Below are 18,095 nucleotides of genomic sequence, written 5' to 3' on the forward strand. Positions count from 1 at the left end.
TAGGAAGCCCTGGAATGAGAGCGATCTTTTTTTCTTGCAGATTTTTAATTAAAAGGAAGCAACCACGTATCTTTAAACACATGCAGCAACAGCTTTGACCAAATAGCGCTTTGTCTTTCAAGACAAAAAGAGAGAGCTGCAAAATAGCAGGCACTGGCTATATTTACATTGACTGCAATAATATGAACAAGACCTAATATTCTCAAAATTATTAAATTCATATTGCCATTTGCATTTGAGGTTGTTGATTAATGAATTTTTATCTCTATATTGTTTATATCCAACTCTCAGTTCTAAAGTAGTAAATAGCTGGAGTCTTGCAGTCCATGCAAACGCATCTTCTAGAGGTCCTAAACTTTGAATAGCAATGTTACATAAACATAAGCAATAAAATCATGCTTCATGCAATCCTGAAACCCAGAGGTACCATCTCATCTAGCATGGTTCAGCATTCAGTCAATGAGAAGCATGGATAGATCTACACTACAGTATGTAGTGTTTCAAGCCAAAGGCTAATACCATCCGTTTGACATCTCACTGTTCAGTGAAGCAATGCAGTGACCCACAGCAGTTACCGCAAATTAAACAATCCAAAAAAACAACATCTTTGAGCCAGTCCAGTCCAAATGCAATCATTCCAGGGCTCAACAAAAAGGACTGCCTGAACAGTGTGAGAGTCTCAAGTCTTAATTTAAAATTCTATTCATATTTCAATATTTGGTTTTCTATGATATCTTGAACATTGTTGTTCAATTCTGATATTTTAAATGCATTATCAGGGTAAAGCTATCCAGCAGGCTAACGTGGATGATGCTGTGTCAAGTCTTTTTGGAATTTAGAATGGGTTGAAAATGATAAATCATCATATGCCATAGTTTTTTCAGTCAAAGTGCATCCATGAATTCATACATTATATCTGGTTAATTACCAGTTCTTATTGCTTAATTCCATTATTCATTAGGTTTTTTTACAAGGTTTTAAAGGGGTCATGAACTGCTTTGTTTTTTATTTTGTATTGTTCTCTAAAGTCAACTTATAATGTTATCAAGATTTTTACATCAAAAAACATAATTCAGAAGCAATAGGCTATTTCCTGTTTTGACCCCTCTCATCAGAACGCTCTGTTTGAATTGGCGAGGCGGATTGTAGACTGTGACTGACTAACAGTTGTGTATGTTAGATAGCCTACATCCTTCACAGATGGATGCTGCTGTGATTTAGGTTAAAAATGCATTAATACTCAGTAAATATCAAACAATCTGTAAAAACGCACAAAGCAATAGTGACCACGTAATAAACACAGTTACTCAAACTTGTGTAGTGCGACATTACTGTCGGATCCAATATATTCAGTACAGCATCGTCTTTTAGTTTCAATCGCTCTGAAAATCATGCATGGAATTGTGCCTTGTTTGTAAACGAATCCGCAGTAAAATGAAGTGAACAAAAGACCAAGTTCTTACTGAAGTTAATTAAGAATAAAGTTCATCAAATAAAGTTTATCGTTTGATTTCGGCGTAGACCTGCATTTGCCTCTATCGTTATTTACACTACATGCACGAATCGGGCGGGGCTAAACAGGCAGCGATGTATAAGCAGGTGTTGATCTTCTTCTGCGGCGGTGGTGTTTAGCCACATTATTACGACATAAAGTCACATATTCCACAACATGTCGTTTTGGCAGATAGGCTTCAATATAAACTGTTCTGAAACGTACAGGATGTTTTTAATAATACAATAACCTCCTATATGTCAAAAGTTTTGATTCCTCAGTTCATTACCCTTACAAAACCTTAATTTAGTTAATTAAATTAGTTAATTAAAAAAATAATAATAATAAAAATAGACTTTTTATGGTGTGGCCAGTGAAAATGCAATGGCATGGCCAGCACAAATTTGATCTCCTGATTGGACCAGAAGAAGAAAATTCTTATTGCTGAGCCCTGCAATTTTCTGCAAACACCCTGAACTACAGACTAGCCCTGAAAACATGATGCAAAGCCTCTGTAAGAAGCCCAGTCACCTTACCAGACTGATAACAGTGTGTTAGTGGGGCTGTGGGGCCATTGTCTAAAAGCACAGACATTTTTCATTCAAAACCTTTGTGCAGCAACTCAATTAACACAATTAGTTCTAAGCAGGGAGAAAACATGGATCCAGATGAACATTTCTATAATGTTTCAATTACAAAGTAACACTTTCAACCATATGATTAGATGCCATCTTGCCAAAAAGGCAGATGAGTGTCTGCATTTGCTAGAAAAGCAATTTCAAAGTGACATATTGTTGCCAGGACTTCAGATAATTTTTTGTTAAAGACTTGAAGGACTGATGTGATGTGTTGAATTTAGCTGAATCATTGTGCCAATTTATTATTTAGACAATCAATATATAAAAAAATGTTGGCAAATTAGTGTTGCAACGATAAATTTCAGCTTAAAGGCACAAACTTAAAAAAACAAATATCTATGTTCACCAGAATTTTCCCGCTCTTACCAGACTGATCGTTCATCATTCGAATGGCTTTGGCCTTGGCCAGCTCCAGTGCTGTGACCCATCTCTGCCTCTCCACCTCTGTGCTGGCTTTCAGATGGTAAGTGCGCCCCCCACTGCTCAGAACAATATTGCAGGCATCTTCGGTGTCGATGTGCGCCGTGGCCAGGTTGATGGTGCCACGGCACGTATGGGCCATCTCTGCCTGTGTCCTATCAAGAGCGACGAAGACAGAAGGAGCAACCAAAACATGGAGAGCAGGAAATGAGAGGGAGGTGTTAGTACATGATGACAAAAAGACACCAAGAGAAAAAAAATCAAGGAAAGACAGACACAGGGAAAAATGAGGAGAAGAAGAGAGAGAAAAGGAAAATGATTAATAATATTGTTAAATCATTAATTCAAATGTCCAGTTTGTCAAATGTTGAAGAGAGGAACCACACAATGCATAACTTTTCGGTATGATGTAACTTGCAGGATAGCTGTACTGTGAATAAAGTCATATGTAGAGTGAATAATGCATCAGTCGTATGTAAGAGAGATATATACTGAGCACCTGTAAGCGTTACATTACTACACACAGCTGCATACTGAGTGGGCAGAGAATAGAAGTTACAGTTTTTCTCAATTGCTTTGGCTCAATTACATTTTTTTTTTTTTTTTCCGAAACAATAAGTTCAGATCTCTGAACAATTAGCTTCTTGTTCACATCAGATTGGAATTTCTTATTGATTTGAGAAAATTGCAAATGCTTTGGCACGTGTGCAAACAGTAAGAACAATTGTCTGCAGTTTGCACAACAACTAATTGCATATGCCTTGTTGATCAAAACTCGACAAAAGTCGATTTTCACTTAAACTGTCAAACTCTTCACAACTTCTCAATCATTTTTCATCGTGTAAGCCATCACATTCAAAACGATCCATTCAATTATGAAAAATTGGTATACACGCATGTATATTCCATAAGTGTCTGACATTGACATTGTTTGTAATGTCTGCTAAATTGGCTAATGACCTCTAATTGCAATATAATTTGAATCAACTATTCAACCATTTTTACATTTTACTTGTAATACATTCGTACAAAAATAAATGTACTGTATAAATACAAATGTTCATATACTTTTTTTTCTATGTACTATTGACTCTTCTCAACAAATATCAGATTTTATTTTTTTTTTATAAAACTTTAATTTCCATGGTTGACTGTCATGGTGAAAAAACAACTAAACATTTCGACCAGTGTGGCTCACACAATGACAAAAATACTTTATATTTTGGTGGCCTTGGCCAAATTACTGACACGATAACTAGGTTTTGAAGCATGAATGAAATGTTTTGGGTGAGTAACTACATTTTGCAGACATGCAATAAAGTTCTGAAGTTCCAGCAAACAGTTGAGACATTTGCACTCACAGTTTAGAGAATGTTAAGACTGTTTCGAAAAATGTGCCAAAGCAATTGAGAAAAACTGTAACATGGCTATTGTGTTTTAGCTGGCCAAACAACAACACTCAAACAAACCAGCCAGTGTCACAGCCAGAGAGAGAGGGAACAGAGCGTGATGTAAACCCTGACAGAGGTTTACAGGAAGAGAACTTACAGTACCCACTATTAAACAGCATAGAAACTACTTAGGCCTACCCTAGTGAAAAAGTTATATATTTAAAATAATTTTATTTCATACTAAGTATAGTTCAAATCTATTAACATATTTACTGACATATCGCTCGAGACTTATAAAATTATATTTATTTGGAATACTACTAGTGCACAATGCACATTAATATTAAGCCTAAAAATGTGTTTTTTTAATGTCACTATTGATGAGGATTGTATGATCTTTGATGTCTTTAAATGCAAGATATTTAAAGTGTACCTGAAGTATACTTGCAATAGTTCTGCTTTAGCACAATCAAATATACTTCAGTATATCTTTAGTTGGACTTCAGCACTACGTCCGCACAATTAAAGTGCAGTAAGCACAAAATTAGTTGTTCCAGTTTAGCAGACATTAAGTATACCAGTTTAGTATAACAAAAGTACAATTGCAGGGTATTTTTATTAAGCACATAAATATGCAAATGCTCTTGTTAATCTATTTCATAACTTAGCATGAAATAAATGTATTTCAAATACATTTAAGTATATTTTTCACTAGGGTATCCTTATGGAAACATGACATTGCCACTCCCAAAAAAAGAAAAACGATAAAAGTACAGGGTTGTGTTTTTCAAAAGCATCGTGAGCTAAGTTGATCAAGACGATCAATTTAGGCTTAAAATGCTTTTGGGAAACACAGCCCAGAACAATACAGTAAATGCAAGACTAGCTGTGCTTAATTATCTCTTCAGGCTCAGTTTTCTGAACTCATAAAGGCTTCATAATGATCTCTATTAGTGACAAACCAATGGATCACTGAAGATCAATCAGCCAACAGCATGCTATTTTACAGTAAGATTATCGGCATCTGCAAACAATTTGATCACAGGAATAATTTCATTATTGTTTTTAATTTAATGAACCTGAGTAAAAAGATTATCTAATATTATCTAATAAAATTATCTAATAAAAATTGCATGATTAATAATTTACATAAATGCAATAAAACGTTAGAAATCGTATCAACAACCCATATATTGTAGAAGTATATATATACAGACAGAAGAAGAATGAGAGTCAAAACTATGGATAGAATGATAGAACAGAACGATAGATCAATGGATGGATGGATGGATGGATGGATGGATGGATGGATGGATGGATGGATGGATGGATGGATGGATGGATGGATGGATGGATGGATGGATGGATGGATGGATGGATGGATGGATGGATGGATGGATGGATAGAATTTGAAAGGCCATTCTAAGGAGCTCTAATTTAACCAAGCCTTGAGTAGAAGCCTAACAAAAGCCTAAATCCTCACAAAACACAGCCGAAAAAAGACAGAGACAGGGAATAAAGACAGATTCCTCACTCAGCTGCTTATGAAACACTGATTCAAACTCTGTCACGCTACTGAGGCTTTGCTGACTCAGAAAGAAAAAAAGAGGTTCAGTGAAAGTGTAAAAGTGAGGGCAGTAAAAGGCATGAAGGGGTAGAGAGGAGGAGCCAAAAAGTGGGGAGACACACAGAGAGCCAGAACCCTGTCTCTGTGTTACTGTGCTGACAAACCGCCTGGGAGCTCCCCAGTGGTGAAAGTGCTCTGGTTACCCAGTATCTGTTGCACATCTCTAATGGAATGTCAAAGCTCTGGCCTCTCAGAGAAACTGAAAAGCATTCCACTCATTCAGAGCCGATCAGACATCTCTGACACAGATATATACTGTGTTTGTGGAAATTAATGTGTCTGTATTTAATGTGAAACGTGTGTGTTAAAAGGAGCTGCATGCAAAAGAAAACATACATCACAACCAAGTTAGTCTGATACACAAACAAATTATTAATATAAAGCAGTTATTTATACTGTATCAAAAACATGATCAGTATGATTTTTTTCTCAAAACAAATTCGCAAAAGCCAATTCTAAATTTCATTGGTCATGTCAATCAAAGTGCTAATTGCCTACACAACGCTGAAACAAATACTCACCCCTAACCTTAACCTGCATCCTAACCTTAACCTAAGTATTTGGTAGCATATTTTGATAGCATTACTGTTTGTCATGAGATCCATCTTTCTGAACTTTGAACTGAATCCATAAAGAATCCATAAAGTTTGAACTTTTCTTGACAGTTTATTTAAACTTCAAGTTATCATTACTGTCAGTGACGTCAATCTTGAAATAAAGTTTTGTGTACTTAAGGTTTGTGTGAACTTTAAATATAGCCTACTGACTGGTTGTTCATATGACTGCAAAATCACAGTTAATGCATGTGTTAAATTATTGTCTCTGCATGAAACATCATTTAAACCAAGTTTAAAAACCACGATTGTACAGTCTGTCATGTTCATTTTAAGGCCTATGCAGTTCATGGTAATACTAATAAATGTTAAGAATATTTCTGTCTACGTTTGCACCCAGCATTTTGTTTCCATTTAGAATAATCATTTCAGTAAAGCAGCCTACTTTGAAACTGAACAAACTGTGTGAGAAAGGGGATTAAAAAAGTATACCAGCATAATAGGAAATCTGAATCAGAAAACAAGCGATTCTCTTTCCACATACGAGACACTATAGTCTCCCTACTGTGTGTGTGAGTGTTGAAAGAGTAGAGTCCAACATCTTCTGGCTACATTTATCAGGCCTTCTGGGGACTGATGGTCTGACAGTCAAGCAAACCAAGTAATTGGCTGAATCCAAACTCAGGTGACCGAGTCACTAGGGGGAGGGAGAGATACACATTCAGCTCAGAAACCAACCATCAATTACCATATTCACTCCATCACACAAAAGAAAAGAAAAAAACCCTCTAGAGCTTAGATTGCATACTCAAACCCTACCAAAGCAAAAGCAGACAGGACAAAGAGAGAGAAAGTTGGGGGAGGAGGTGTGGAGGGGTAAAAGCAAAGATCTTAAATTAGCTTCACCCACCCTGCAGGGGACAGACTGGACGCAAATGGCTGTAAGTGGGTCAGAACTGAAAACATGAAGCCAGTGTAAGGAACTACCATGCCGAGCAAAAAGAGAGAGACGGAGATATTCATTAAAAACTTGCAGAGAGAGAAAGAGAGAGAGAGGTAGCGAAAGAGAGAAGACCAAGAAAAGGGTGAGGAAAAGTGAGGCAATGACAAAATATAATATCAGGTGAGATGATTTATCCAGAATTTGTCCAAAAAGAAAAATACTCATAAAAAGCAGAGGGAAAGAAAAAGGGGGTGATATTGATGTAAGACAGTCTACGAAATTCAGTTAAATATTTAAATTATATATTTTTATATCTAATTTTGAGTGCCTTCCAGGACATTCTGAGTGGTTTCTTGAGTGTTGCTATGGTGTTCTTGTTGGTTGCATCCTCTATTATTAATTTTAATATACAATACCTTTCAAAAGTTTTGTGTCAGTTTATTAAGGCTGCATTTATTTGATCAAAATACAGTAAAAACTGTAAAATAAATCTTGCAATTTAAAATAACTTTCTATTTTAATTTATTTTAAAATGTAATTTGTTCCTGCTTATTCTTTTTAGCAGTTACTACAATCTTCAGTGTCACATGACCCACCAGTAACACATTAAATTGCTGCTCCAGAAACATTTCTTATTTTATAATCAATATAAAAAACAGCTCAATGCTGAAAACAGTCATTCGGTGATGAATATAAAATTCAAAAGAACAGCATTTATTTGTAAATACAAATCATTTGTAACTTTATAAATGTTTTACTGTCACTTTTGATCAATTTGATGCATACTTGCTGAATAAAATTTTTAAAAATCTTACTGACTATATTCTGAGTGGCCAAAAGAGCAGCAGCTCTTCCTTTCTGCAACTTGGCTTGCTCATGTGTCATATTATGTCATATACAGTCATGGCCAAAAATATCGGCACCCTTGGTAAATATGATCAAAGAAGGCTGTGAAAATTAATCTGCATTGTTAATCCTTTTGATCTTTTATTTAAAACATTCACAAAAATCTAACCTTTCATTGGATAATAAGAATTTAAAATGGGGGGGAAATATCATTATGAAATAAATGTTTTTCTCTAATACACATTGGCCACAATTAACGGCACCCTTTTATTCAATACTTTTTGAAACCTCCATTTGCCAGTTTAACAGCTCTAAATTTTCTCCTATAATGCCTGATGAGGTTAGAGAACACCTGACGAGATCAGAGACCATTGCTTCATCCAGAATCATTCCAGACCCTTTAGATTCCCAGCTCCGTGTTGGTGCTTCTTCTCTTCAGTTCACCTCACTCATTTTCTATCGGGTTCAGGTCAGAGGACTGGAATGGCAGAATGGCTCAGTGACCCATTTTTGTGTTGTTTTTGAGGTTTATGTTTGGATTATTGTACGTTTGGAAGATCCAAACATGGCCCATTATAAGATTTCTAACAGAGTCTGTAACTTATTGATTTTTTATCTGTTGGTATTTGATAGAATCCATGATGCCATGAGTCTAAACAAGATGTCCAGGACCTCCAGCAGAAATATAGGCCCACAACATCAAAAATACAGCAGGATATTCCATTGTACACATGGGGTACTTTTTATCCCTGTGTTCACCAAACCCATCTTGCATGTTTGCTGAAAAGCCCTTTTTCTTTCGTTTCATCTGACCATAGAAGCCAGTCCCATTTGAAGTTCCAGTCGTGTCTGATAGCGGAATATGCTGGAGTTTGTTTTTGGATGAGCTAGGAGAATTTTTCTTGAAACCCTCCCAAACAAGATGTGGGTGTCACGATTCAGCTGCTGCTACTGTGTAGGACAACGAGGAAGCGAGGAGACGTCGGAGAATTCCACAAAAAACCATCTTTATTTTCCAAATAAAGAGTCACATAGAGATAAGACACACACGTAGCAGGGGGAACAGACGTATAACAGCAGACAGGAAACAAGGGGTAGAACTCGGGAGTTCTGTAAATAGACAGAACTAATGAGGGGAAAACGAGACAACTCTAATCATATCAACCACGGCTGGAACTAAATGAATTGAATGGGGACAGGAACAGGAGACACCAAATATGAGCACAAGAGGGATGGAAACATAGGACATAGGGACACAGGTCTGACAGTAGGGTGCTGTTTGACAGTTTTATTTAAGGTTTTCTGACCCCGAGACTCATCTATTTTCTGCAATTCTCCAGCTGTGGTCCTTGGAGAGTCTTTAGCCACTCAAACTCTCCTTCTCACCATGTATTAGGACGATATAGACACACGTCCTCTTCCAGGCAGTTTCCTAACATTTTCTGTTGATTGGAAATTCTTAATTATTGCCCTGATGGTGGAAATGGGAATTTTCATTGCTCTAGCTCTTTTCTTAAAGCCACTTCACTAATTTGTGAAGGTCAATTATCTTTTGCTGCACATCAGAAATATATTCTTTGGTTTTTCTCATTGTGATGGATGATTAAGGGAATTTGAGCTTTGTTTTCCCTCCTATTTATATTTCTGTGAAACAGGAAGCCATGGCTGGATAATTTCATGTTCATAATCACCCTGGAGTGCTCAAAATTGTGAATATGAATGGGAATATACTCATAGAGATATTTTACTCATAAGAATTTCTAGGGGTGCCAATAATTGTGTCCAACGTGTTTTTTTTAGAAAAACATTTATTTCATAAAGATATTTCCCCCCATTTTAAATTCTTATTATTCAATGAAAGGTTAGATTTTTGCGAATTTTTTAAATAAAAGATCAAAAGGATTAACAATGCAGATTAATTTTCACAGCCTTCTTTGATCATATTTACCAAGGGTGCCGATATTTTTGGCCATGACTGTATTTCACATAAGCGCTATCACTTAGGATCATTTAGAAAAGTGAATTATTTTTATTTCTATATTCTGTTATCCCTTTATATATGTTTTTTACACTCCCAATCTCATACTAGCCCCTAGAGACTATTAATAGAGAGCTTGCTCTGCAGTGCCCATCAATCATGCCTACTTCTGCAAAAACCATATTATCACATGCAAGAGAAACACACACTCAGCAATGACTGATGATTACTCCAGCTATGAAATTGACTGTATTTAGAGTCCAAAAATAATTATAGGAAGCGTGCACAGTGTCAGTGAACGCATCATGCAAAGTGTCAGAATGACCCTTCTTTCAGTTAACCTCCCATATACCCTTGATGGACACAACCTCCTCTCGGATCATGTGACCACATTCTTCCCAGCAGAATGGAACGTTATCACTCATTGCAAAAGAAGGTCAAGCATTGTCTGGGAGCGAATGAGTTAGAGATGCCCTGAAAACAGAGCATTTGGCTAATTGTGATAGTACTGATTATTATGTAATATGCAATTAATACGATGGGCAATTTGATTACGGTTTAATTTTCATCTCATGGCCCAAGTCAGAATAATAATTTTGTTTTGCCTGTTTTTTAAGTGGGAATGTAATGGAAATTCACCCTGTCCAAATGCATATTAATGTCTTATTCTGAACAATTCATACATGTATATGTAACTTTTTTTTTATTTTTATCAAAATGTCATAACTCGATCTTCCAGTAAAACGTCAGACTTGTCCCTGGTGATGTATGCTCACTCTCTAATTATTTAGTCCACTAAAACCCCGTTGCTTTCTTACAACTGACTACAAGTTTGCATTAGGATCTGCATCTATTCAATCAACAACCAAGTCAACTGAGTCCCACCCAACATTTATTCCTTTCTTCCATTTTTACTTGGCTGTATGTCACAATATGGACATTTTTCCTTTTTTGATAATCATTCAACTGTATGTCAGAAAAGATATGGAAGAAATGATCTGTCGCTACTTCAATTACATTGCAAATAAAAAAAACAAAAAAACACCTTGCATCTTTTTAAACAATGAAATCAGGCATCAAAACAATGTACACAAGAAAATATACTTAACCAATAAATACTTGGCTATAAAAACAATGTACAAATTTAAAGGAGAAAATATAATCTACTACTAGATTTTACAGATGCTGACAGTCAGATCTAGGCAGGTTCACTGGATTTCCCTCTTTTACAAACAGATTCTTCATGAACTAACAAAAACAGATTACCATTGCAACTATAAGCACATTTGACATTAAAGACGGGTGAACGGTCTGTTAAGAAATCAAATATGAATAGAAGGAACCAGACAGAGAGGAAGTGTTTAAGAAGAAAAACACAGGAGGGGAAGATATGTGACTCATCACAAGTAGGAGAAAGAGGAGGGGGAGGGGCTGTGACCGAGTGCAATTTACGCAGACCATTACACTTTTACGTGTTTTAGCGCTGCAGATGACAGGACTGCATGTGTGGTGATGGAGGTGGGGGTTCTATTGATCTCAGTAAAACGAACACATCAGCAGAACACATCCAAGGCGCGTCCTATAGAAAGCCTCTGCATTTCCTTCAGAGTGTAGTGACAGCACAGGGAGCTGAGTTCTTTAGAAGTGCACATAGAGAAGAGTGATTGATTAATGTGTAACTCTTAGTAATGATGCACAAGTCTGTATGACAGCAAGACCAGTTCGATCCAGCCCAGAGAGATGAAGAGGTGTGTATGTGAGCAGCATCATCTCAACCCAAGGGCCATCGACAGAAACAGACTCGCTGGACACTCGAACGACTCACACATCAGCTCAGAGATCCTCGCTAAAAGCAATGGAAGGAGAAGTACAGGAAGGCAAGAGTAGACTTTGTTTAGAATAGGAAATAAAATATGATTAAAAAACAATAATGCTTTTAATCAGAAATGATAATAATAAATTATGTTCTTTTAAACTTTCTGTTCATCAAAGAATCCTGAAAAATCAGTTTCCCCAAAGGCAATAATAATAGTGTTCCATGAGCACTAAATTAGAATGATTTCTGAAGGATCGTGGCACTGAAGACTGGAGGAATGGCCACTGAAAATTCAGCCTTGTCATCACAATTTATATTTTAAAATGCATTTAAATAGAAAACAGTTATTTTACATTACAATTATGTCACAATATGAAGTTTTTACTGTCTTTTAATCAAATAAATGCCCTTCTTTCAGATCCTAAAGGCCCCAATCTTTTTTAACGGTAAATTACAAATAAAAATATTGATACAAGGAACAGAAATATTGATGCAATATTGTGCAAAACACTGTAGAATTGCACATTATCAATATAAGATTATATTGTCTCATTGCACAATGTTTTAATATATATTTTTTTAATAAAATGACTGCATGGGGATGGTTAGACTGATATCAGCTGAAAATAAGAAAATGCTGATACAGAGGCCACCTAGAGAGTGCTAGTCAGCTGCTCTCTGCATTTAAGCACTGTAGGATGTTGTAATTGTGCATATTTAGCAGCATGAAGCAGATTTGCTTGAAAGATTGGTACAAATCTTTCCATTCACTCGACTCACTCGAATATATTGACCACTAATGGACTAATAAAAATGTAGGCATAAAATATACACTAAGTACATCTCCTGTATTTGAGCAGTAGTGCTGTGTAGTGCACACGGTCAGGCCAGGAATATAGGTTCACGTCTAAATCACATCCCATGCTTTCTCATTCCCCATGCTGTCCAGTAAATAAGAGTCCAGAAGTCTCTCTGCTAAAACTCAAAAGGTTTTCTTTCTTTTGTGAAACACAAAGGAAGATTTTTTTAATTTATGAACAGTTACATTCACAATCTTATGAAGGAATTTTTAAGAAGCCATTCATAATCTAATGACCAGTATCATACATTGGCTCTTAAACATATTCTCTTTCTGGCTCCCTAACAGTGTATTAGGCAGGTTGATTTGGCAGACATTAGCACAGCACGTTATCCAGACACTCTATTGTATTGGCTACGTGAGCACCAATGCCAGAGCTCTCCGATGACAGCAGATCTAGCTTTACACCACTGCAATCACCTTCCACCATAATAGACTATTAATAGAGGAGAGCAGCAAGAGACATGCTTCTTCTCTTTCACAGAGTGTCGCTTTCCCTTCAGACTCTCCAGAGTGGGTGGAAACCCTGTGGCCCACAGTGTGAAGAGTCAAGAGGCCCACAGGGTCTGCCCAGTAGAGATACGGATTGATGGGCATTGCTTCAGTGCTCTTACAAGAGCCTTTGCCCTTATTTCATTAGCAGCTTGACTACAGATGTACTCCATGACGCTATCATGATGACCCTCATGACCATCTGATAACCATTCATTCTAGATCACAGTTGGTGCACAATACAGTTCTGATAGCACAAAGGCTCTCAAATACACTTCTTGAATGTCTTCAATATGCCTTGTTGCATTCACGTATTACTAATAAAATATTTGATCTTCAAAATTATACCTACCAGCTAATACCGTATTAGCTTTAGGCAAAATTTTGAAAATCGAGTGTTTCAGGATATACCTAAATGCTGCCTTCAAGTGCACCTTGGAAACTCATATCTCTGAGTGAGGCAATTGTTAAATGACATCATGCATTCAAGCCAGAAACATGACACAGAAGTAGCCTAAACAAAACAAAACATCTATATTCAAAAATATGAAAATTATTCCCTTCTGTCACTTATTTATACATAGTATCCAGCATACATTATATATATATATATATATATATATATATATATATATATATATGTTATTATCAAGATCAGTGTATGTTCTATTGCATTTTAAACTTGTAATTGGCTCAGAACTAATTGTGATATTTCTGACTTCCACTTGAAGCGCACATAAAGCAAATCAGCTTATTGCCTTTCTTTGCATTTATTTCAATTTTTTTCATAACTATTGTGACCTTCAAGTGGAGTCGAAAATATCATCATTAAAAGTTCTGAGCACATGAATCAACAAGGTGTGTTTACAGTTGGAAAACTCAGAATTCAGTTGTTGAGATGTGATATTGGAAAGGGCGCGTCAATTCGAAACATGGAGGAAACACTAATCTATAATATAGATAATATCATATGACTATAGAGACCAGTGAGTGGAAAGCCAGTGTATGGTGTAAATCACTCCACTTTTACAGTTTGCTTTACATTTATTTGTGATACCACGTATAAAGAAGTGATAGAAATGAAATATTCTGAATTCCGATGTAGTTATTTGAGTTTTATGTTCACAATATGTCTTGTTTACTTTAGACTAGTTGCAAGATATGTTTCCGACTTGAATGCATGACATGTCAGAACGCCTGATTGGGAGGTATGAGTTTTCCAGGTGCATTTGAAGGCAGTGTATGTTCTGTGTATCCACCTGAAGAGAAAAAGATGAAAATCTTCAAAACTATCTGTTAAATGATGGAATGACTAGCTTATGTAAAAATGTATTAAAAATAAACAATAAAATCTGGCAACGAAGCTATCCTTCATTCTGCTTCTTTACCTATTTTTTTCAGGCTGTTCCACCTAACCTTTTAACCTTTTTCCACCTTTTAACACAATCATCCCATCACTCCTCCAGTCCAAATTAAGCTCTCCGTGCCCACCTCTGCTGTCAGTGGATCACCAGCTTCTTGACAGACAGGCAGCAGCTAGTGAGGCTGAGAAAATACACATCCAGCACCCGTAGGATCAGCACTGGAGCCCCTCAGGGCTGCGTACTCTCCTCACTGCTCTTCTCCCTCTACACCAACGACTGCACATCTAAAGACCCCTCTGTCAAGCTCCTGAAGTTTGCAGACGACACAACACTGATCGGCCTCATTCAGGATGGTGATGAGTCTACTTACAGACAGGAGGTTCAAGCTGTCTGGTGCAGTCTTAACAACCTGGAGCTTAACACGCTCAAAACTGTGGAGATGATAGTGGACTTCAGGAGAAACCCCCCCACTCATCATCATGAACAGCACTGTAACGACAGTGGCGTCATTCAGATTCCTGGGCAGCATCATCTCTCAGGTCCTGAAGTGGGACATTCACATAGACTCTATTGTGAAATAGGCCCAGCAGAGGTTGTACTTTCTTCACCAGCTGAGGAAGCTCAACCTGCCACAGGAGCTGCTGAAACAGTTCTACTCCGCCATCACTGAATCCATACTCTGCACTACAATAACTGTCTGGTTCAGCTCAGCTACCAAATCTGACCTCTGAAGACTACGGAGGGTAGTCCGGACTGCTGAGCGAATCATTGGTACAAGCCTCCCCACTCTCCAAGAACTGTAAAACACTCTGGACCCCTCACATCCAGCACACTCCCTCTTTGAACTGTTACCATCTGGTCGAGCTCTGAGCACCAGGACAACCAGACACAGGAACAGTTTCTTCCCTCAGGCAATCCATCTCATGAACATTTGAACATTTAACAATAAACATGAAACACACAACACTATCATACATTTATTTAACACACATACTTATTACATTTCAAATTTGCATCTAACATATCTAAATACTAAATTGTCTATTTTGTATATTTGTATATTATTATTTTTATTATCTGTGTCCTGTCCTGTTGCTGTCATTCTGTCGCACTGTGGAGCTTCTGTCACTACAACAAATTCCTCGTATGTGCAAACATACCTGGCCATAAAGCTAATTCTGATTCTGATTCTAACACGAATGCACATTCTAGGAAAAACACAGCTGATTGGCTCTTAAAACTGCAAAGGTTGCAAAGTAACTTGCATTTACATTCTACAGTTGTGGTAATGACCATTATGATTTCTCCCATACATGTTTCCAGGACATCCATTTCCTCTTTCTTCTATTGGGAGAAAGTCCAACATGCACTTGATGGAAACAATATAGATTGGGAATATTTTCAACATTCTCGATATAGGGCAAGAAATTCTACAAGAAAGTTCAGTGACTGATAATCCCAAGGCTAGTGTTATGCAATATTTCAAAAACTGCAGAATCACAAGAAGTAGGATACGTTATGACAATTATAATCTTTATAGCTCAAGGAACAGATATTAACATTTTCCTGTATGCATATCGTCATCCTATTCACATAAATAGCAATCACTTATACATTTCAATGGGCATTATTTCTGCTCGAGTAAATCATTAAACGCTTCTCTTATGGGTCAAACCTATATGCGGTAATGAAGCAATTAAAAGACAGCCGTAATTAGGACTTTTTGTGACAGTTACCTCATGTGATCCACCTGTCTTCCTAACACAAGGGGAGAAATGAAACATGAGTACCATTGCTGGCTCAAGGGCCTCTTGAACAACAGGTGTTACTGCCCGAGCTCACAGGTGATATGTGGAGGTGGTTTAAATTTTTAAAAGATACTGTATCACTGCATACATAAGCTTCACATCAGATATCTCAGCCCCTGTCATTCGAGATGCTGTCACAAAAAAAATAAAAATAAAAAAAATAATCAGAGTGTAGTTAGTGCTATGTGACGTGTGTGTGTGTGTGTGTGTGTGTGTGTATTGCATTACCGCATCTAGGTCTGTCAGACACACACACATATGTATACATATAAAGCCGCATACATATGAAAGAAGAGTGTACTGTATTTTTTTCGTGGATCACACACATATACATAAATAAAATTAATTTTATTAATAGAAATTAATATGCTAAAAATTGTATTTTCCATATTATACTTTAAGGGAAGCTGGTTACCATGGTAAATGTTTGTAAGGGATGTTTTCGATCGTTGCGTGTACGCTGGCTAAAGCTAACGCTGGCTAACACATCTGTAGCTGGCCAGAGGCTGAATGTGGACCTGAATAAATTACTGTTGACCAAGTTCACCAAAAAAAACAAGCCATAAATATGATTAAACCTAAAGTTGTAAGACACGCCCACATACACAAGCAAACGTAGGTTGTCAGATGGTAAAGTGCAACGACTCTCATAAGCGTCACACAGTAGCTAAACGAGAATATCAGTTGAAGTTAGCATAAACGCTAGCTGCCGCGCTAATAAAAACAGCGTAACGTTACTGTTCTCATTTAATGAGAGAGACGGGCTTTTATCCGCTCGAAATGACATTTAAGGACTCATTTAAAAACAAACACACGGTGATAAAGTGGGGCGAGGGTTCTGAGAAGCGGACTAGCATTTGTCCACACTAGAGACGCGCTCGTGAAGTGCAATGAGCGCCCGCATGTGTGTTTGACAGCTTTAATGACCTGCTTTGACATGACAGATCCCTACACTGGTCAGCCACACAACAGCATACTAACATAGCCCAGTATAGCCGAAATATATGCATATATTGCATTCTAAATGAATGATATCAACACGTGCATACAGAAGGCGCATTATTTACCTGTAATAGGACAGCAGACCGTTGCTGAGCACGAACCATCTGCGCTGGTAACCTTTGATGTAGTTAGTCCATTTAAAGAGCCAGCCTTTGTACGTGTCCGAGCCCGGGGCTGGTGTTCCGCTCGCTGGCGTGGACGCAGCACTCTTGCCCTGCTCGCTCATGCTGCCCCGGTCCACTGCCGCAGACTGATGATGATGCCTCCGCCACCGCCGCCGCTGCTGTTTGCAGGATAAGCACGGAACTGCGGTGAGAAAGGACACGATCCTGCCGGGGCCGCTGCAGGGAGCGGCCACTCTCCCCATAAAACTCACCGCCGATGTTCTGAGATGGACGGGCTAACAGAGGAGGAGGAGGAGGGTCTGGGGCAGGGAGAGAGAAACAGCGTCTTTCTCTCCCCGATGACAGAGAGATGGAAAGCAGGGAGTTGGAGAGCAGGAGCGACGACCACTGGCGCGAGAGGAGAGCGAAATCACCCGCGCACTACGTACGGTCATAGTTTGTCAGCCAGTCGCTCACATTTTACATTATTCACGTGAATTACAAACATACTAGTAAGTATTGCGTAATACAACACATGCGCTCGATAATAAAGAGTATTTAAATTATAATAAATATTATAGCCATTTTCTAAAAAAAAACGAGAAAAAAAACGAAAAAAATAAAAACACTTGAACATTACCGCATCCGCTCGCACCTCATACAGCTATACTCGTGAAAAGACATCAGCAATCCTGAGACGAGAAAAAAAAAAAAAAGTGAAAAGGAAGCCCGTGCATCACTTCATAATCTTGAGAAACGTT

The 18,095-nt window shown here is 37.6% G+C and overlaps 1 protein-coding gene across 1 annotated transcript in view; it reads right to left on the minus strand.

Annotated features, from left to right (window-relative positions):
* Nucleotides 1-17,612, minus strand: part of LOC306869190 (oxysterol-binding protein 2-like) — a 67,991-nt gene extending 50,379 nt beyond the window's left edge. The window contains exons 1-2 of the mRNA XM_079415836.1: nt 17,296-17,612; nt 2,497-2,705 (exon numbers count right to left, since the gene is read on the minus strand). Coding sequence (XP_079271962.1) covers nt 2,497-2,705; nt 17,296-17,597 — 511 coding nt within the window. The 5' untranslated portion in view covers nt 17,598-17,612. The remainder of the gene's footprint in view (nt 1-2,496; nt 2,706-17,295) is intronic.
* Between the last annotated feature and the right edge of the window lie 483 nt (nt 17,613-18,095).

The sequence above is a fragment of the Barbus barbus genome, assembly GCF_936440315.1.
Source record: "Barbus barbus genome assembly, chromosome: 5".
NCBI lineage: Eukaryota > Metazoa > Chordata > Actinopteri > Cypriniformes > Cyprinidae > Barbus > Barbus barbus.